The 22802-nt window shown below is 37.6% G+C and overlaps 1 protein-coding gene across 2 annotated transcripts in view; it reads left to right on the forward strand.

Annotated features, from left to right (window-relative positions):
- CUL2 (cullin 2) overlaps window positions 1–22116 on the forward strand; it is a 49871-nt gene extending 27755 nt beyond the window's left edge. For both annotated transcript variants that reach the window (XM_042474179.1, XM_042474178.1), the window contains exons 7-21: window positions 463–559; window positions 656–766; window positions 3648–3810; window positions 4445–4569; window positions 6034–6141; window positions 8452–8511; window positions 8817–8945; window positions 9062–9148; window positions 10317–10469; window positions 12269–12346; window positions 17104–17170; window positions 17768–17970; window positions 19026–19127; window positions 20833–20949; window positions 21521–22116. In XM_042474179.1, coding sequence (XP_042330113.1) covers window positions 463–559; window positions 656–766; window positions 3648–3810; window positions 4445–4569; window positions 6034–6141; window positions 8452–8511; window positions 8817–8945; window positions 9062–9148; window positions 10317–10469; window positions 12269–12346; window positions 17104–17170; window positions 17768–17970; window positions 19026–19127; window positions 20833–20949; window positions 21521–21652 — 1732 coding nt within the window. In that variant the 3' untranslated portion in view covers window positions 21653–22116. The remainder of the gene's footprint in view (window positions 1–462; window positions 560–655; window positions 767–3647; window positions 3811–4444; window positions 4570–6033; window positions 6142–8451; window positions 8512–8816; window positions 8946–9061; window positions 9149–10316; window positions 10470–12268; window positions 12347–17103; window positions 17171–17767; window positions 17971–19025; window positions 19128–20832; window positions 20950–21520) is intronic.
- Window positions 22117–22802: the final 686 nt, after the last annotated feature.

Consider the following 22802-nt stretch of genomic DNA (forward strand, 5'->3'; position numbering starts at 1 on the left):
GAGACACTGGAATGGATCCCCCGCAGATACCAAGGACTTACTGTATTACCTAATCACAACAACGTTCTATTATATTTATGTAAGCATAGTAATAAATATTATCTGGTTTTCAGTTTGTTATTGATTTGCATTGACTTTTATGACATGTGCAGAAAGGGCTTTAAGCTGCACTGTAGATGGGGTCTGACTTGCAAATTCAAACCTCCTCTTCTTCCATTACCCTAAAATATGTGCCTATTTTATTTATTTATTTTCTTTTTGAGATCTGTATTCTCCAAAGAGGTGTAATTTGTGTTTGTGAATTACAAAAAAAACCCAACAAGTGTACAATTTCTGGGAAGGGCCAGTGGTTTTAACAATTTCTCTGTCGGGTGTTGTAGCCTGGGCTGTATGTAAATAACACACATTTTTAATGTTTTACGGAAAGTTTAATTCCCTTTTTCAATTTTTTCCATCTTTCAGTGATCGTTGCGGAGAAGATCCAAATCAGAAAGTAATCCATGGGGTTATTAACTCCTTTGTTCATGTTGAACAGTATAAGAAAAAATTCCCTCTAAAGGTAAAAAAACCGCTCCTTCTTTATCTTGGTTAATTGTGATGTTTGATTTTTCTGTGCCTTACCATATTTGTACTTGATCAGAATCTTTCAATTTAGTTTTATCAGGAAATATTTGAGTGTCCGTTTCTGAATGAAACTGGGGAGTATTATAAACAAGAAGCTTCAAATTTAATGCAAGAATCAAACTGCTCACAGTATATGGAAAAGGTAAGAAGCTCCTATTTATGCATAAGGAAAATGTATCAGAATATGTTGCCATATTTTTCAAATAGGGTCATGGAACTAATACTTCTTGTATTCTGTAAACTTTATGGTAAGATGTCTCCTAACAGTTCAGTTGCCAGCCCAGGGACAAAAGGAATGTTCTCTAAATGGGAAGGTCCAATACTGCAGCACCTCTGTGGTAATGGGATGGAACTGAACAGTAGGACACCTTTAGGAATATTTATTTATTTATGATATTTATACCCTGCTCTTCAGCCCTAAAGGCTTTCAGAGCGGCTAATAATAATAATAATAATAATAATAATAAATTATTATTATTATTATTTAGATGGTTCCCTGTCCTCAGGCTTACAATCAAAAAGACATGACAAAAGAAGAGAAGGGAATGGTGGTGGGGAAGGGGATCAGGTCCAGCGGTTCTTTTCTCCTTCTCAGTCCTGGACCAAGGCAGATGGACTGGAGGGAGGACTCTGCTTCTTAATCTAGGCCAGGTCTGATGGAGCTGGACCTGCATCTCTCCCTCCATGGCACCAGATGGACTGGAGGGAGGGCTCTGCTTCTTAGCTCAGGCCAGGCCCGATGGAGCTGGACCTGCATCTCTCCTTCCATGGCCGGATGACACCAGATGAACTGGAGGGAGGGCTCTGCTTCTTAGATGGCACTTGGAAGGCAGAGGTCCAAGTAACAGCAGAACCAGCAGCTATCGGAATAGGAATAGGACACAGCTATCAGTTCCTGAATTCCCATCAAATTGTCCATCCAAGAAAATACATTGCTGACACAAAGACTCCAGGAGCTATATCCAAAGAGGCTTACAACTATTGTATACTCACTGTCCTTGTTTTCCTTTTTGTGGAGCTCCTTTCTGAAAAAAGACATTTCAGTAGTAGCTTGTGATGTGTCATGGGGGGTCATCTGTTCTGAAGACAGTCAGCAACTGGGCTAACATTCTTCATTCCTATCTAGATATTAAAATAAGCATTATTTCTTGGTTTTGAATTTATTGGAATTGAGTTACCTTCAGTATAATCATACTGCACACAATATTTGTTGGCAGAGCATGTTCTCTATAAATGAAGTTCAGCCTTTTGATCATCTCCTTAGTAAGCATTCTAAGTCATCAGTATTTGAAGTATGGAAGATATTTTTTAAAGGACAGTTGCTAGATGAGGGTGCCTGCATCATACACAGATGCATAACAAAAGAAGCAATGCTGTGCATGTTCATGGCGCCCGTGCCACGCTGCACACACGAGCCACATTGTTTTCAATGGGGCTTGAGCATACACAGTATTTGCCTTACTTGAGGGGGTCCGGAATGGATCCCTCACGTAAGGAAAGGATGCACTGTACATTCAATTATTGCTGCCTTTCCTGTTGTTTTATCAGCATCCAGGGGCTTGCTTTAATTTTTTCCAGTGAAGCATGAGGAGAAGTACCTTTGTAGTTGTAGTGCCCACATAGTGAAATACCCTGCTCCAACTCTCATATGGTTGCTAGACTGTTACTTCTTTTTAGGTTGGCTTTTGATAAAAGGTGATTTGCTTTTGAACTTTCTGACGTTATACCAAGATTACAAGCTGGTTATCTTTCATTTTTGCTGCTTTCTTCAAACTCAGAAACTTTTTGGTTTTGTTTTTATTGTTATTGTTATGTAAGCTGCTTCTCTTTTTTCCCTTTGGCAATGAAAACTGGAATATAAACAGCTAGAGTTAAATAAAGATATATGAAGTAAATGGACTTTCACAAAAAGATGCTATGGTCTTAACTGACTTCAAAGGTGACTTTCAGACTGGTTTGGATGTACATTCTTAGCAAGCTAGGAACAAAATTTGGACCACATCCTTCCTCTTCACCATCCCCTTCCTTCATTGTGCTATCTTGTTAAACTTAGGTTTGGCTTAGGTTAAACTTAGTTTCCCATTATATCCAAAACAAGACACTTTGATTTAACTGTGTAATAACCAGGATACTAAACCACAGTTGCAAAAACTCTACCCTTTCAGAGAGGTTAAGATGGATTTTTCCTTCTGAAACAGCCTTCCCTCATGTCACAGGATGCAGTGTAGTTTTTAACCTGTAGAAGATTCTCATGAATGGGTTGTCTGGAATCTTGTTAAATCATCTTCTGCCTCTCTTTTTTTAGTAGAATTCCCATGTTACACCAATGTACACTAAATATACAAGGACAGTATACAACTGAGATAAACTAGGGCAGGGGTAGGCAACCTTTTTGAGCCGGGGCCCGGGTTGCTGTCCCTCAGACAACTGGGGGGCCGAAGCCAATAAATAAATAAATAAATAATTTTTAAAAAATTAAATATATAAATAAACCAGGACAAATGTAGGACAAAATTTTCAAATGGAAGACACCTTTTTTAAAAAAATGGAGGACACGTGAAAAAAAATTGCTGATTCTTTAAAAAATGTTAATATAAATGCATGTTTCTGAAGCTTCTATAGACAATTGCCCCCCTAAGGCCCCAGCGGCAATCGGTGGCAGGACCAGGCCGGGGGCCGGTCCCAAGGCCTTGCCGGGCCGCATCCGGCCCGCGGGCCGCAGGTTGCCTACCCCTGAACTAGGGCATAACTAATCTGTGTTGAGTGATCCTGGGTAATTTTGTTGCTGAAATCACATAAGAAGTACTTCTCCTTGGTCACTTTGCAGTGTATTTAATACACTCAACAGGCTATTGTTGGCCAAAAGAAGAGAATTATATTCACAAGAGTATGGTTTGAAAAACGTACCCATTGTACTATACTACTGCCTAGTATTTTACTCTGTTGTTTCAACCTTCAATATTCTTTCCAATCCTTCTTTCTGAGTATTTTATCATATTCTCTATCTTGAAAATTGCTCTTAGGTTTTAAGTAGATTAAAAGATGAAGAAATGAGATGTCGAAAATACTTGCACCCCAGCTCCTATGGCAAAGTAATTAATGAATGCCAACAACGAATGGTAGCCGAACACTTACAGTTCCTTCATGCAGAATGCCATAACATCATCCGACAAGAAAAACGAAATGGTAAAAGTTTATAGTCTGATAAAAGCTTGATTCCACATGGAGTAAAAGTATTCTGCCTCCTAAATATTTTACCTGGACAAATCTACATCGACATTTTTATTAGTATAATAGATGTACTTCATTTATTTACCCACAGGATTTTGAATTTGAATTGATATTCTCACATACCTATGGCATATATATGTCTGTTCCTGGCTTTCGCTTCACCAAAAGCATCTGAGAAAGCAGTCTGAAGTGTACGAAAGCTCATGCTGCCAACTTCTTTCTTTCAGTTAGTCTCAAAGGTCCTATAAGATCTCTCCGCATACTGATTCTACAGACTAACATGGCTATATCTATGAATCCTACATTGAAATGTAATGCAAAGCACTCTCTGTAGTGTGTTTATTCACTTGGTAAAGTCAATAGGAGAACCAAAAAAGCTACATGCAGTAATATGCAGGACATACATTGTGGTTTAGTAAGCCAGAATCTCTGGCTTACAGATGCAGCCTATGTATTCTGTTCATTTCTTAGTATCCTAGGATATTTTAGCTGTCTTCAAAATCATTATGTTGTTCTAATATTAATATCTGAAATTTATTTATTTATTTATTGTATCCTGAAAGCTTAAATCTTCCCCCCTTTTTTGCAGATATGGCAAATATGTACACATTGCTTCATGCTGTGCCAAGTGGTTTACCTCATATGATTCAGGAACTACAAAACCATATCCATGATGAGGGCCTTAGAGCAACCAGCAATCTTTCTCAGGAAAATGTAAGTTTGCAATGGGAAAGGAAAGGACATTATTTTTTTGATCGTTCAAAATTTAGAGACTTTCTTGGAACTTGTTTTGATATTTCCATAAAGTTTTCAGAGTTCATTAACTATATCTACCAGAGAAGTGATTTGTACATTTTTATTGGCACAGTTGTGACTTTGTTATGCTTTTGACTGGATTTGAATACAATAGTGGCTGAGTGTTTTACAACAGACTTAAATCACTTATAGTCCAATAGTCCTTTAATACAGCTTTCACCAGTTGGCTGACACGCTTTGGTGAACTGCAGATCTCACTGTCTTCAGGCAGTGTTATTGTAGACTACATTATTAGATTTTGCATATACAATGTCTACATGGTGGTGTTCCATACTACTTTAAGCTTGAATCCTGGGAATTGGTAATACAATTTCCTCTCCACATTTGTAACTTTGACTTTTGTGGATTTGATTATTCGTAAATTTGATTAATATGTTCTCTCTTGGAATCTCTAGGTCCTCCAGTACAACTTTGCTGGATGTTGACCATAGACCCATGCTGGAGTTCCTAGAAATTCCTAGAGAAAACAATTCTCTAGGCCAGGGGTAGGCAACCCGCGGGCCGCATCCGGCCCGCGAGGCCTTGGGACTGGCCCCAGCCCGGTCCTGCCGCCCATTGCCACCGGGGCCTTTGGCCTCTCACGCGAGGGGCATGGTGGGGAAATTGTCTATAGAAGCCTCAGAAACATGCATTTATCTTAACATTTTTTTAAAAATCAGCAAATTTTTTTGCATGTCCTCCATTTTTATATAAAAAAGTGTCCTCCATTTGAAAATTGTGTCCTACATTTGTCCCGGTTTATTTATTTATTTGATTTTTTAAAAATTATTTAATTATTTATTTTTTGGCCTCGGCCCCCCCAGTTGTCTGAGGGACAGCAACCCAGGCCCCGGCTCAAAAAGGTTGCCTACCCCTGCTCTAGGCATTTGTAGGTCCTCCAGTGCATTTATATGGTCAGTATCTGCTGGATGTTGGCCATAGAGTTGTACTGGAGCACCCAGACATTCCTAGAGAGGTGGTCTGTCAGGTTTTAAAAAGTGTTTGTTTTTTCACTTTATGTGGGAGACTAGTGATGGCCATCCCCACCCCACCCCAAATAAAACAATAAACCTGTATAGATATGCCTTGCACCTCTGTTCTTGAAAGACTGTAGTGATCAACATATTGTTTCATGTGATCAGTACATGCTGATTTTTCTTATGGTAAGTATAAATTGAATAAAATGGATGAATTTTTCTGATGCAGTTGTGTAACAAATGCTCCCTTGACGTTATCCTTTTCCACACTTCCACTGTTTAGTTTCTGCTTAACTCTTCAAGCTTTCTTTCTGGAAAAATTACTTAGCTAAAAACTATTTAGTAAACTGTCTGTTTCTAGCATTATTCTCTTGTTGCCTTTTAAAATCTGTGATTCTGTTCTCAGATGCCCACTCAGTTTGTGGAGTCAGTGTTGGAAGTACATGGTAAATTTGTTCAGCTCATCAACACTGTTTTGAATGGTGATCAGCGTTTTATGAGTGCTCTTGACAAGGTATTTCCAGTGCAATTCTTATATTTACTAAATTATAAACAGCATAGATTAGATCAAGAATTGTCATGCTTAGGGTTCATTTACTGATCTTAAATTGAAGCTTAAATTAATCATGATTAAGTGGCGAAACAGATCGCCCCTGACAAAGCTGGATTGGGGCTGCAGCAACCACATGCTGTGTCCCTAGTCTGCCTTTTTGGTGACTGAAAAAGAAGTGGCAAATAGTCGCTCCTTTTTGCACTGGCAAAAAACTGTCTTTTCAGCACTGCCACAGCCAGAAGTCAGCTTTAAGGTGCTCTGGTGGCGTGTGGCATCTAAACACCATGCTGCTGGAGCTCCTGGAAACTAGCCCCATGTGTGGGCAGCTGAGTGGCATGAAGCCGGCTTCCGGGCATCTTGGGGCTGTGCGTCGTGTGTACACCATGCCCTCAAGCCAGCTGGAAGCCAGCTTTTTATGCTGGGCTATTCCGGTCCTTAGTCTCCTAAAATTCATTTAAGCTTTCAAGAATACATTGAGTACTAAATAGCAATAGTGAATTTGTCTTTGCTTAAAAAGATAACGGTTTCCCCTTTTTAAATGATCGTCAAATCATGTCCAACTATAACTCTGGCTTTGCTTACCGTGACTCAGTCCAAAACACACTGCAGAAATAATCCAGTTTGAGACTGCTTTAACTGCTCTGGGAACTGTAGTTTGTTGGGGGCACCAGAGCTGTCTGACAGAGAAGACTAACCACCTCACAGAACTACAATTCCCAGAATTCCCTAGTATTGAGCCAGGGCAGTTTAAGTGGTCTCAAACTGGATTATTTCTGCAATGTGTTTTGAATCTTAAATTATTTTCAGTCACTTTAATTGTACTTTGATCATTTAAGTAGTTGTGGAAAGGGGATGACCTTATATCTTCGATTCGCTTTAGAATAAATTTCAGGCTATTGCAAACTAAACTGATAGCATGGGTTTTATTTTTTAAAAAGATAGAAATAGTTCACTTATTCATGTCAAGATGCTACAAGAACCTCTTGTACTAGAGGTGATCCCCTAGATAGCATGGAAGTCATGATCTAAAGGGCTGCACCGAATAGTCACATGGAGAAGTCCATGCATAGGTTTCTATTCCTTCAAACAAACAGTTGCAAGAACCTTATAAACAGAGAAAAATTGGGCAGATTGCAGGTGCAGTTATTGATGAGATGTTTAATTTTTTCCCCCTACTGTTCCAAAGTTGAAAGAATTTTGTACTAAAAATTTTGTGTTTCATGATACTGTTTTCTGATAAGAGAATTTTTGAACATTTTACTCTCATTCAGAAGAGCAGGAGATTGTCATATGTTGTTGCTGCATATTTAAAATTGTTGTCTATTACCACAAAGCCAGTATATGTTCATTCCTCTTTCCAAAGAGCAATTCTTTCCTATTCTGCTTCTTAGTACAAAATATAAATTAGTGACAGGGAACATATGCTCCTGGAGCAAATCTGTTTCCCTTGGTATTCCATTCTGGCCAGACAGTTGAGCCCCACCTCTCATGATACTGTAATTTCGTGATTTTCAGCTTTTATATTTTATTTTCTAAAAAAGATTGAAATGTCTTTCCTAAGGCTTAATTATTGGTTGTAAGAACTTTAAGATATACATACTAGTATTTCTGATACCGCTCTGTCACTTTTGCTCCTTCCCTCCATGGAATGTGACCTCCCCTCCCCAAGAATTTATCTCAATCTCAATTCAGCCTTCATGGTGAAAGAATTCTGCCAGACACATCCTTGACACAACCCAATGATTTCTAAAAGGAAATGGTTTCTTAAAAACTTATTCAGGATATTGACAAATTTAAAATGCAAGATATGCTTTACAAGCAACAAGCAAAATGGTTAAAATTTCTTCCTTTGTGCTTCACTACTAACAACAGCTTTCAAGCTCTCAATATTGTCTTGTGAATTTTTCTTAAAAGTACAATAGTCAGGACATTTGATCAAGAAGCAAGGCATACCTTTGCAACTGATTTATTCAATGCCCACTGTAGTTGGTTTTTTGTTAACCTGATTGATAGAGAAATATCCCTTTTATATCTATGCAGTTTTTAGTGTATTGCTAGATATGTAGCTTTAGCAATTATGAGAGGAAGGAGAAGAAACAGATCGGTCATTCTGAAACTTTTGCTTGGATCTGGTTTCAAATGATAGAGCCTACACGTCTTTACTGGAAAGGAGTTTGGAATTAACTGAAATGTATGGCTAATATATGACTATATTATGCTGTGGTGTCAGCATGCCTGTGTAAAAATTGTTTTCCTTGTGTTCTTAAATAGGCTTTGACATCAGTAGTGAACTATAGGGAACCAAAGTCTATCTGTAAAGCTCCTGAGCTGGTAAGCATCTCATATTTGTTTATGTGCTCATATATAAGCATGAAATCTTTTCTGATAATGTTAAGCCCTAAAGGCATTTCAAATTACTGTATCTTATTAAAGCAGTGAAATTTACAAATGTTTTTGTTATGGCTTAAATTGGAAGGAACTTACATAGGTTAATAAAAGTGGAAATGTGCTCTGACTGAAATCCAACATTGAAGTAGACCCACTGAAACTAGTGGCTCTTGGGGTGGCTTTGGATGCAAAGGCAGATGAACACTTTCCTCACTCCTAATTTAGCTTAACTTTTTTTTTCACTTGAGCTGGCCAAGTATTGTGACAACTTGCTAAAAAAATCAGCAAAAGGCATGACAGAAAATGAAGTTGAAGACAAACTTACTAGCTTCATTACCGTTTTCAAGTACATCGATGATAAAGATGTTTTCCAAAAGGTAAATCACCATTAAAAACTATTTATGTTAGTTAATTTATGTGTTTCCTCCCTGTTCTTGGATATTCTGTGTATGAAATACAAAGAAACCTGAACTCTTGCTTTTCTTTAATACAGTTCTATGCCAGAATGTTGGCAAAACGGCTTATACATGGTTTGTCCATGTCCATGGACTCTGAAGAAGCTATGATTAACAAACTGAAGGTAATTACAAGTTTAACAGTTCAGAAAAATCAACTCTACACTAATGTAAACTGTCAATAAATTGATTCTCAAGGAACTTCCCTAGACATGCTTTCATTCCTACCTAAGTTGGCAGGGCAGCTGCTAATTGTTCAGACTATATGTATGATCCACATATCGATCGTGAATACATTCTCAGCTTTACTGTGCAGATGTAAAACTGTGGATAATAGCAAACCCTGCTGAAATTAATAATTTCCAACAGTGGCATACCATAGAATCATGCTGAAGGACCTAGAAAATGCCTAGAGAGGTCATATTTTTTTCAGAGGTGCATAAATGAAACCACAGATACTAGTCCCAAGAATATAGGGATCTTACTGTAATGACAATCTACTGAGACATTTTAGTGGATTGTCCCCTATTTACAACTGTGCTCAGAATTAGCTGGCTAAAAATTGTCATTGTAAAAAAGAGCCAGCAGATGGTGCCAAGATCATGTAAGCTAGGAAGTTCCAGCCCTTGCCATTCTAAGGCTGCATAGAGAGAGTTCCTCAGACAATACAAAGTGGAGCTTTCACTGCCTGCAATACACATATCTGTCTCATGTCAACTCATAATGTCTGGTTAAGTTGTTCTGCTGGTTTCAAGACATATCAGCTAGTATCTGGGAGAACTCTAAACTAGCTCACAACTGCATAGATTGTGTCACTGCAGTCATTGTATGTTTGGCTTTCATGGATACTTATTGAATACCTGTGGCACCACTGTAGTTGAATGACACCATTTCTTCTGCTCTGCCCACTCTTATCCCTCATGGCTGGAACAGTTCTGAAAATTTCCCATAGTACTATAAAGGGTGTGAGCATAGCCGCTATAAGAAAAGTAACACTTGTAAAGAAATATAATGGCAGCAATCATATCACTGCTCCTCAGCCCATGCTGGAGCAACATTGTAAAAGCCTTTAAAAACTAGGTGAAAAAATTGTTTCAATTTGTTACTATATTGACAAAAATGGGGAGCATGCGGCTCTCCAGACAACGGGAATTACAGTCCTGCAGCATCTGATGAGACACATACCTCCATACCAGTGTATTCCTGTAAGATGCGGGAGAGGCTGTTCACTTACTAATATTTACAGTTGTGTGCTTTGCCTACAAATCTAATATGTTTGGTTGTGTTTTCCAGCAAGCCTGTGGTTATGAGTTTACTAGCAAGTTGCATCGAATGTATACAGACATGAGTGTGAGTGCTGACCTTAACAACAAGTTCAACAACTTCATAAAAAATCAAGACACTGTCGTAGATTTGGGAATTAGTTTTCAGATATATGTTCTTCAGGTATGTCTAGGTTTATGTAGAGTTTATTCCATATGTGTAATGGTGATAGTGCAAGTGGGATCTGCAACAATACATCCCAGTTTGTTTTTCTCCTTTAGTTCCCTCCCACATAAGATTTTTACATTTCCAAAAACTTAAGATTTCCCTTAAATAGGCTGGTCCTTCCCATTTCGATAGTACCTTGGTCTACTTGATGATGTCACAAATTTTAGTAATTCCTCTTTATTATTATTATTAATAATAATAATAATAATAATAATAATAATAATAATAATAATAATTCCTCTTTCCAAGCAAGCATATCTGTATGTATATTCTGAGATGACCCCTGCTTTCTTCAGGCACTGAATGCTAAATCATACTAACAGAGTTCCACAAAAGAGATACACAATGCAGAGGTACAACTCATCATGTGGAGAGACTGGTTTGGACACTTAGTTGGTGTTCTGTATTGTTGCCTGCAACCTGTAATTCTTCAGGAACATATTAAGGCACACTAGAATTGAACCTATATACAGTGGTGCCTCGGGTTACGAAATTAATTCGTTCCGCGGCCGCTTTCGTAACCCGAAAAGCCTTCGTAAGCCGAATTGCCATAGGCGCTAATGGGGAAAAGCCGCGATTCCGTGCGAAAAAGCCGAAAAAAGCACCAAAAGTTTTTTCGTAACCCGAAAAAACATTCGTAACCCGGAACAATGATTCCCTATGGGATTTTTTCGTATCCCGAAAATTTCGTAACCTGGGTATTTCGTATCCCGAGGTACCACTGTATTGCCATTCATAGGGGCTGTACATATTCAGGGCTTAAAGCAGCTTCTATAACTCAATGCTTTTCCCAGTGGTTGCTGTACACTTCCCTCAAACTGAGGAACCTCAGCAGAAAAGCAGGTAGAATAGATGAAGGAAAAGATATTGTAAAATAGTGCATCTCCATAATACCAGTCTGCCCAGCAGAGCAACCCATATTAATATATATGTGTGTGTGTGTGAATTCTTTCTCAAACCAAGAACTCAAGATTTCAGTCAACTCCAGGAAAGACAGCAGAGTGATTAGGATTTTTAACTCTCAAAAATCCACAGACAGAAGTTAACAGTAATGGGTGAGATGTGGGATGATGTAGAAGATACATGTGTCAACTTGCACTGTTTCCCTTGTTAAGCAGAGTAAGGTAGCTAGTGTTTGGCTGCATCAGGAGCACATGGTGAGCAATAGAGAGAAGCAAGTTGTCATGAGAAAGAATTGTACATGCATCACATGACTTTCGTGGTACCCCATTTGTTAGCATGGTGTCAGGTGTAGTGAAGGATGTTGTACCAAAGTAAGATTCCGGGATCAATTTGACCAGCTTCTTTGGGGGTTGGGGTGCTGCCATTTTGTCTTCTTTCTCAGGCAGCAAAATATCTTGTTCTGATTGGTTCTGGGTATTATTTCTGGTTCATCCCAGTCTTCATTCTTATATTAGATGTGGATAAATTGTCATTCTGCAGCAGAGTAAGATACATTTTTTTAACAGCTGGCTTGGACAACAGGAAAGCAGGAGTTTCCTTCTTTCACCACCACATATGCTGCTATGTGGGTAAAAAAGACTTAGGGTTTTTCAAATAGGTTTTCTGGAACTTCCTGGCTTTCCATTTTTGTTCCCTTATTTCAAGTGAAACTGATATTAATAGTATTCATTCTGATTCATCTTACCTATCATAGCTTTGGATATTTTTTTTTAGAAATGACAGATGCTTTATATTTCTTTGTAAATCTAGTTTGTATATTTAAAAAAATATTTATTGTGCTATATTTTCAGGCTGGTGCATGGCCTTTGACTCAGGCTCCTTCATCTACATTTGCAATTCCTCAGGAACTGGAAAAAAGTGTACAGATGGTAGGTTAGTAGGAGATTTCTTGCAGATTAATAACAAGTGGTATTAAGTCTGGGCTTGAAAAACTAAATCAGTCTTACAACAGAGGCCATCTTCATTATGTATAAATCATGGCAACCTTGTTGAGTTTGTGTGCCTTCACACAATGCACTCTACTAGTTCTATGCATGTTAAGGAATATATGGTATGAGTATGGTATTCTTCTAAAACTTTCCTGGGGTATGGAAAACAGTGGACTCATATGTAATTGAGGGGTGAAACAAATGGCCCCAGTGGGGCAGTTTGGAGCCACTGCAGTTAAGGCTGGATTGGGGCTGCAGCAAACAGACACGCAGCCCCAGTCCAGCCAGCTTCCACCACAAATAGGAACAGGAAAAGTCAGCTCCTATTTGGAGTGGAGAAAAGATCTAGATTGGAGAAGGCAGCTTTTACCAGTTCTTCAATCTTGCATTTTTCTCCTAGACAGTAGCATCTTTCTATTCTTTACTTAAAAAATAAATAAATAAACATCTCTTGCTCCAGTTGTCAAAATAGGTTTTTTAGTAATTGCTACCTTGACTATTTAACTGAATCTCAGTTACTGGAATGGAGATAGGGAAAGTAAACTGGATGCTTTTCCAGTTTCCTGGTATATAATGACAGTAAAATACAGAAGAGATGAGGGAGGCAGGGAGGAGAGCAAGCTGTATAGAAGCTGTACATAAAGAAACCATGACATGACTCACACCAGGGATGATTGTGATTTAAAGCTGTGAATGAAATCTTGATGTAGAATGTGTTCTTCACTCTCATGGAAGGAGGTCTGGGTTGTAGGAGGATACATTAGTTGTATAAGTTTCACTGAATTATATTGCACAGTCTTTGGATATGCTTTAGAAAGTTATTTGAGGAACAGCTGTTTGCCTATATATGTGTGTGTGTAATAGCTCTATCCTATTTCTTGTTGTTGTGTGCCTTCAAGTCATTATGGAGATCCTAGGACACACCTATCATGGGGTTTTCTTGGCAAGCGTCGTTGGGGGGGGGGTTCCCATTTTGCCATCCTCTGAGGATGAGGGAGTGTGACTTGCCCAAGGTTCCCCAGTGGGCTTCCATGGCTGAGCCAAGATTCGAATCCTGAAGCCCACACTGTCCTATATCTTGGGTTATATTCAGTTTTGTACTAGTGGAAAAATGACAAGAGTTGGTGATGCTTGATTAGCAGTCACACATGATTGCTACCAGAATAAATTGGTACAAGCAACAGCTATCTTCCTGCAGTGTTAATAATGAGGTGTTCAATACCTTGCTCAAGCTGAATCAAAATATTGAATTTGACACCTGCACATGGATGCAAGCTGTCAAAACATCTGTGCTCATAGAGTAATACCATGGGATATAAGGCAGAGTGCAATGTGGCTTACTCATAGATTGCAGCCTAAATGTGCAAGTAATGATATAAATTAACAACTTTAGCTGTAAAAAATCTGAATGAATCTTGCTCCAGATGTTGATTGTCTTTGTTAAATCTTCCTGTGAAGCAGTGTGCAATCCACATGTGCCCAGCATTATACAACTGGACACTCTAGAGCATTCTTTGATAATTTAAAGGAATGTGTCTTAAGTTTTTGTGTACTCCCCTGGGGGTAAGTGAAGACACATAATGAAGGGTAATGAGGGACTGATGAGCAAATTGTTAGTTGACATCAGCCTTTCCTGCAGAATTTGTAAAATTGAAATGTTAGCAAAAGCCTTAATAAGGGCTTAACATGGTGCAATTTAAAATGTCATTTTAATCAGTGATTTGCTTTCTAAATCCTGCTTTCTAATTTATTTGATCAGTGAAAATTAACTAATGTACTTAGAATTTAGATAGAATTTGCCCTTTTTTCTGAGCTCATTTCTGACAGGCTTCAAAGGAAAAAAGGAGACTCTGAAACTGAAAGTCTGCTAAGCTTTTTTTCCTTTCAAATCTTGTGGTAGCATTGGGAGATGGCCCCAATAAATTCCAACCCTGAGGATTGAGAATTAAATTAGACCTAGTTTTTTTATGATGTTTCAGTAATTTCGACTGTAGGTATCAATTTTATTTAATGAGTCATTAACCTAATTAATGAGTGATAAATATATCTTAATGTGAAACACATTTTTTATCTCTATGCACTTACTGGGATCAAACACTAGACATTCATACAGTAAATGTATTTAAATATTGCATAATTAGTGAACCGCTATATAATACAGGTAATAAGATCTATCCAATTGACCCAGTTATAACCCATGTTCTGTTAAAAATTAGAAAATCATAAATAATAGAATGGTATGTGACTCTTCAGTTATAGATAATAGTGGTTTCCTAAGATCCTGATATATATTTAATTGGTATTAGATAAGCGGAAAAAGAATGAACTGGGATGGCATATCTTTCTATCAACTCTGTAATGACTCTTCCTTATAATAATGCAATATTGTAAAGGCCATTCACCTATAATCTCTTGTGACTGAAAAGCTAGCAACTTTTGAAGTTATGTCTTAGTGCTATGGGACCACTAAATAGCAACAACACAATTTATTTGCTAGCTCCTCTAGTGACCTTTTTGGTAAGTTCAAGAGGAGACACCAGGAAACAATCAGGGTTACCAGTGTGCATATAATTGAGAACCATAGTCACTTGTCAGTCACTTTAACATTTAAGAACAGGTTCTTTGAACTTTGATTTCAGAGTTTGAATATAAGGTTGTTGTTGTTTTGTCCATTTATATTCTGCCTTTCTCCCAGTAATAGGAGTCAAGATGGCTTACAACATATTTTAAAAGCAGATTTTAAAAACATTTATACAAACTTCAGTAAAAATATACATTTAAAAGGTATTTAAAGACAGACAATTTATGATGTTAAAAACATTGAAATTTGTTAAAAGACTACCTGAAAGAAAGAAGTTGGCTACAAAATCTTTCTACATACTGATTCTACAGACTAACATGGCTATATCTTTGGATTAAAATATTACGCTGTTGTTCTGTGCCTTCCAAGATGTTTCCAACTTATAGCAACACTAAAGGAAACCTATCAGTGTTTTATTGGCAGGATTTGTTCAGAGGGGGTTTGCCTTTGCCTTCTTCTGGGGCTAAGAGAGAGTAACGTGTCCAAGGGCACCCAATGAGTTTCCATATCCAAGCAGGGATTCAGACCCTGGTTTCCAGAGTCATGGTCAAATGCTCAAACCACTCTGTAAAAGACTGTTTGTTGTTAACTGCTGTCAAACTGAATTCAATGTGTGGTGTGGTGACCCTATGAATGAGAGAGCTCCAAGCCACTCAGGGTCATGGCTTCCTTGATTGGGTCTGCCCATCTGTCTACTTCAAAATTATGTAAATCATCTGTAGTCATTTTTGTTTGCTTGCTTTCTTGATATTGAACTGTAGACCTGCATTTGCACTTGCTTCCTTGTCTTTCTTCAGTAATTGTTCCAAGTCTTTGCTATTTTCGGCTAGTAGTTTCATGTCATCTGCATATCTTAGATTGTTAATGTTCCTTTCTCCAGTTTTCACACCTCCTTCCTCCAAATTGAATCCTCTTTTACATATTATACATTCAGCATACAAGTTAAACAGATAGCATGATGAAACATAACCTTGCATGGCCCCCTTGGCAATTGGAAACCATTCCATTCTTCCATATTCTGTTCTGATGATAACTTCTTGTAATTAGTACAGGTTACACATCAGGACAATCAGATATTGTAGCACGCCCATTTCTTTAAGAGTGGCCTATAGCTTTTTATGATCTACAAAATCAAAGATTTTGCTATAACCTATAGGGCACAGGATGATTTTCTTTTTAAATTCTTTGATGCGTGCCATTATCCAACATATGTTTGCAATATGGTTGGTTCCTGATTTCTGAACACGGACATCTGGCATCTCTTGCTCCAGTATTTCTCCAGTGTTGATCTTTTTTAGGGTGGGATCTGAATCTTTGGAACAATAGCACCCTGGGAGGTTTCGCTTGCAAATTTCCAAACCCACGGCACACACCATTTTGAAAAAACAGTCTTAGCAGAATGCTTTTAGCGCTAAAGAAACTGGAATGTACCTAAAAGCAGAAGATAGGGTGCACCCGAGGCCACATCGTCCAATTTGAGAGACTAGCCCTGTTCACCTCTTGAGTGCCAGGGAACAAACTGAAAAATCCTATGGCCTCAGAACACCTTCTTCTGTCCTTAATAAATATTGCACTTTACTTGTATTTGGATCTTGTCTAGCCTGTGAATAATGAATTTCCACACATATGTTACATTTCTAATGCAAGCTGAGCCTCTCTTATGCAGAATTCCAAAATCTAAAATATTCTTAAATCCAAAATTTTCCACATGGGATGCTGCGATAGTGACCCCTCTGCTTTCTGATGGTTTGGTGTACGCAAACTTTGTTTCATGCACAAAATTATTAAAAATATTGTGTATAAAATTACACTCAGGATATGTATATAAAGTGTATATGAAACATAAATGAATTTCATGTTCAGGCACCTCTCTAAGATATCTCATTAAGAATATATAAATATTCCAAAAAACAAAAATACAAAAACCTCAGAAATCCAAACCACTTCTGATCCCTAACATTTTGGACAAGGGAGACTCAATTTGTATATAGAAATTAATGTTCATTATATTTTTGCATGTTGTTCTGGGTTAGCCAGAATTCCTTGCTTTGAGATATTTGGCTGAAGACTTGATCTCTTAAAATCTTTGACCTAAAGAATTATTTTTGTTTTACAGTTTGAATTGTTTTACAGTCAACATTTCAGTGGGAGGAAGCTTACCTGGTTACATTACCTCTGCACAGGTAAACTGAATGTGCCTTTTCCACCTTCTGAAACTTTTTATACAATACTCATTTTAAATCATGCTAACAAGTTTTGCTTATTGAAACCTATTATGGCCTTTCAAATTTTGTTATGTAGAGAAGAAACCTTTATGTTTTAAATTCATGTCATCTGCATATCTTAGATTGTTAATGTAAGTAAAATGTGATAATAACATCTTGAGGGGAGAGAAGCAGGCAAGAAACAACAGGCCTCTGCCTGCCAAGAAGAAGAGCCCTCCCCCGACCTCCATCTTGAGGGGAGAGAAGCAGAGTTTTTTTTTTGTTTGTTTTTGTTTTTTTGTTACTTGCTTTGTTGTATATGCATATGTATGCTGTAAACCGCTTTGATCATAGGAAAAGCGGTATACAAATAAAACATATTATTATTATTATTATTATTATTATTATTATTATTATTATTATTATTATTATCCTAAAAGGCCAGAAATGAAAGCCAGTATTTGGGCTGCTTCATGTCTGCCCTCAAATGAAACAGAAGAAGCAATGTCATGTTTTATTTGTACTATTGTAAGCTGCTTGTTAAAATAATGTGTAAAATGTGTTACTAATTTGCAGGTGAGGTCAAAATGAATTATCTGTGCAAACCGTATGTAGCCATGGTGACTACCTACCAAATGGCAGTGCTGCTTGCCTTTAACAATAGCGAAACTGTCAGTTACAAAGATCTTCAAGACAGTACTCAGATGAATGAGAAGGAACTGACAAAAACAATCAAGTCATTACTTGATGTCAAAATGATCAACCATGACTCAGACAAGGTATGTCACAGAAGGGAACACTGAATCTCTTCTTGCTGGAGTATCTTTGCTTGTCTCGTTTGCATTTGTAATCTTTTTATGGGTTTTTATCAGAACAGAATATTTTGGCAGAGCCTTTTTTCAAAGCCATCTGATAATTATTTTTCAGAGCCTGCATAGAATATTGGCCACATCTTGTAGGTTTGGGATGCTCTTGATGAAAAATGCAGTGGGTTGTTTTTTCCCCAAAAACAGTTCCTCAATAAAACATGGAGATCCGCTGTTAAAAATGGGGAAGAAAGTCAGGAACCCCTGTGAGCACCTTTCAGTGCTTTGGCTACTAGCCACAGTTTGGAACTGGGATTGGGGCGGGGGAGGTGATTGTTTGTTTGCTTTCCTGTTTTTAACATTAACTTTGTCTAGCTTCCTTGCAAGAGAGATCTGAGCTTCCCTAGTCAGCAGGGAGGCTTTCCCAAAGCACAAATCGGCTAGTGCACTCCTAGCCTTGGAAGTTCAGTAACCAGATGCTTAAGCAGTTCTTAACTGTATCTTTTCATTTTGCAATGTAAGCAAGTCCTTAAAACTACATCTGTCCCATAGGCTGACATGCAAAGATGCATTTCTTCCATGGGCAATTTTATTTTAACTTTAAAAATATACTTTTCCTGGAAATATTCATGTGAAATTCAAATAGGACATGATTGATACAAGAATGTTTGCCCTAAATATTTTCCAGTAACATTAGAGTTACTATTTCTAACAGTTTGGAGGAGAGTTTGTGTTCATGGTAAGACAACAGTACACTAGACTCATTTTAAAACCAATGATGTATATTAAATATATGCCTTGGGCTCCATGTTGCTGCTCCATAGGAAAGGTAAATATTTCAAATCTACCAACTTGAACAAGTGGTAATATGTTTGCATTTTAACAGAGGAGATGTGAGCCATATGTTACTTTTTTCCAGGCAAGCCATTCTTGGGAAATAGATGAACTGTTAATATGTTTGCCACCCATGTGCATATGAATATATGTGTCCGAATGAGTCTAAATAACACATGCCTTTTTCATTGCAGGAAGACATTGAGGCAGAATCTACTTTTTCATTAAATATGAACTTCAGCAGTAAACGAACAAAATTTAAAATCACAACATCAATGCAAAAAGATACACCACAGGCAAGTATTGTTAACATCTTTCATATGACCTCGCTTGAAGTGCCATAAAGGGTATAAAACTAAAATAGATTCTAAAAACCAATGAAAAGGTTTTGGTGTTGGGAAGACAGGGACTTTGTTAGAGGAATAAACCAGAAGTACTATATCCAGAAAAATTACCCTTTCGTTTTTTTTAAAAAAAAAGTTATACCATTTTCTGACACATTTCTGCTTGATACTTTTTCAGTTTATTGAGTCTTATCAAATTATTTAGTTTCACTACTCTGACAGAAATTCTCTGACAGAACCTGAATTTTTTTTCTTCATTCATCTATAAGACCCTAGGCATATGGACTCAGAAAGAAGGCCCCTTGGGTTCACTGAGGCTTACCTTCCAATGAATGTGTTTAACTTTGCAGATCCTAGCCCCAAATCCTGTTAATGTGAGCTGGAGTAGACCTATTAAATCAGGGTGATTTATTTCTATGTTTACTGAATGGGTTTATTGTAGTTGGGGAGTAGCAACAGGATTCAGGCCATTGTTTTTGATGTGTAATCTCATTTATCTTCTTAATTTCCTTTTTCATTTTTGCTCAGTGTATGCTACTTTCACACACCATAAATTCTGTTTAGCACTGTTTTTCCTTACAAAGAAATGTGTGTTGTTTTTCTGTAGAGATTTCATTTTTATAATCCTACAGTTCATGGTACTTGTTCAGTTCTATTCTGGATGCTCTGAATTATTAATGTTTCAAAATCTGAGTGAAACTTCCCACGTTATTACTGTCATGAACAAATTTATCACTGTGTCCCAAGAAATACTGCACTACTAGACACTTACAACATGGCATACTATCTAGTGCTATCACAGTAGCCAGTATCTGGAGTAAAAAATAGTAAAAATGATGGCATTGCTCAACATACTGTTTTACAAAAGATCTAATTAATCTTCAGGCAATTCATTTTCCATTTGAAATAAGTCATTTTAATTTGAGTATTCGATGGTAGCAAGCAATGAATTGCTTGGTATATGATGTTACCTGTTAAATGAACACAGACATAATAATTTATAATATGGCTTCTAGAAACCTGCAATAACCTGGTAGCAGAAAAGGCTTCCCACTTTCCAGTATGGGTCTAAGTCTTATCAGTCCGGTATTAGCTAGCAGTTAGTGGTTTCAACATGTTAATAATTACAGCTTCAAAAGTACAACGTTTGCCCTTGGAATGTAATTCCTTTCAATCATATGTCATAACAAATATCTAGATAAGCTAAAAAAAACTAATGCCTCCTAAATCTCCATTTCATAATGAGCTAAACTTTATCACATTGTTCTTGTTACTCCACTGATCCCAAAACCATTTCTGGCAGTGCAGTGCTAAGTATGCTTACTATAATAGGAAGTAAACCTCATGAAGTTCATGGAGAGTCACCTTTAAAATTATATCGCAGTATCATTTCAAGCATTTTTACTCAGAAATAGCATAATTTTCTATTGCCTCTTAATGTACATAGAAAGCCTATTTTTAGATAGTTCTAAAATACTGAGGATTGTGTCACTTCAGTGCTGTACATTGCAATTCAGGAAAGCATCTAGTTCATGTGAAAAACGTTTCATTCCCATTGGTTAAAAAAAAAATCACCTCAGTAAGCCAGTCCTCTACACACCAGCCTGAGACCACTGCATTGCCCTCTTAGCTGTTGTTGCTTGTTCATATGTTGCAGGAGATGGAGCAGACCAGAAGTGCTGTAGATGAAGATAGGAAAATGTACCTTCAAGCTGCTATAGTCCGTATCATGAAAGCACGGAAACTGCTGCGACACAATGCTCTTATTCAGGAGGTAAGAATGTATGTGCTTTGGCATGGCAGGCTTGCTCATGGGTAATATTCAGATTGTAAAATATATTGCTTAAACCTATAGATAATTTGCCTGGATTAGTATCCCTTCATTTTTTGCATACGTTGGAGTTCTGAATATAGAATTGAGTTTTAAATGCCTAACATCTTATTCAAAATGCCATAGTAGGCACTCTGGTAGCTGCAAACCAGACAACATAAAGATGTTGTAGTGCATCTACAGTAAAGGAGATGTAGGCTTTGGATCATGAAGAAACACATGGGAAGGGTTTCACCAAAGTAATGGGTAACCATTTTCATGAACCTAAAGTACATTTCCCTGGAAGTAATTAGCATCCCTTCATGTCAGCTTTGAAGGTCTTAGGAGAGCTCAGGCCTGTTCATGCACAGTTTAAAAAATACTGTGTGAACTGGCCCCCAGGTCAGAGAAAATGAAGTATGCTTTCTTTTAATGGTGATATACATATTGTACTGTTTGACTAAGTTGAGATTGTTGCAGGTCATTTTAACTATATGATGGTTACATAAAGTGTGTGTCTTCCTCTCTTGCACAGGTAATTAGCCAATCAAGAGCTAGGTTTAACCCAAGTATCAGCATGATTAAGAAATGTATTGAAGTTCTGATTGACAAACAGTATATTGAACGGAGCCAGGCCTCAGCGGATGAGTACAGCTATGTAGCGTGAGGTTAATACCCTGCAGATCTGGTTGTACGGAGATCATTGCTGTCACTGCTTGGTGTGTCCTGTGGGGGAAAAAAGCAGGCCTGTTGTGCCTCCATAATTGGTCACTTGGCAGCCCCTGTTTTTTCTGCTGTTTACAACATCACCAGTGCCACGTCATGAGCGTCAATGAAAAAAAAGCCTATAGATATTCCAAGCCCATGTCATGACATTTCTTGAAACTTTACTAAGAGAGAGTGAATGAAGTCTTGCTGACATGTGGAAATTTTGGTTGGATACCATGCTTCCCCCTTCACCCCCTCCATCCCCCCCACGTTTGCAGTTGATGTTTTTTAATGTATCTTAAAAGACAAATGTTAAAACAGACTAAATATTGTAATATGCCAGATAACATAATAATTGTATCTACATTAAAATGTAAAAAGATGATGATACCGCTGCTTGTCAAATAAATAAAAGAAATGGAATATATTGTGTGGCTTGACTTTGATTCAAAAGTAAAGATTCTGTGAAGGAGTACTTCTAAAAAATTTTACTGTCCCCTTAGCACATCCACAGCCAAGGCCTTTGAATTTTAATTCAGAAGCAAGGTGCATTTTGCCCAACTGCATTTAGGTGAACATGGAAGTAGATTCTGTAGTTCTGTTCAAACAGCTGATCCTGCTTGGTTACATTGTTCAAGACAGGCGAGTCTTTAACAAGAGAGTTCTGATTTTCTGGGAAAATAATTTAGGCTCTTTTTCCATAATTTTGCCTGGCGTTAAAATAATTGGTTACCTGAATGTGATACAGATAATCGAACTATGATCTGAATTCTGTCATAAGGTAGGAATGGCCAAAAGAAGATGCCCATCAGTTCCTGGTGCTTGTTTGTTTTCTGAAGGATGCCTCAATTGCAATTTAAGAAGGAAAATCAAAGAATTGTCTCTGTGAGTCCACAGCTATATGCAAAAATGTTACTGTGAGCTTGGCTGTGCATGTGAGAACTAGTAGCCATTTACTGTAGCGATTAGTGTAATGGGACATGAAACCCACTGGGTGACCTTGGACAGGTCACATACTCTCAGCCTCAGAGGAAGGCAGTGACAAACCTCCTCTGTACAAATCTTGCCAAGAAAACCCCATGATAAGTTTACCTTAGAGTCATAAGTCA

Source organism: Sceloporus undulatus, chromosome 6 (assembly GCF_019175285.1).
Source record: "Sceloporus undulatus isolate JIND9_A2432 ecotype Alabama chromosome 6, SceUnd_v1.1, whole genome shotgun sequence".
Classification (NCBI taxonomy): domain Eukaryota; kingdom Metazoa; phylum Chordata; class Lepidosauria; order Squamata; family Phrynosomatidae; genus Sceloporus; species Sceloporus undulatus.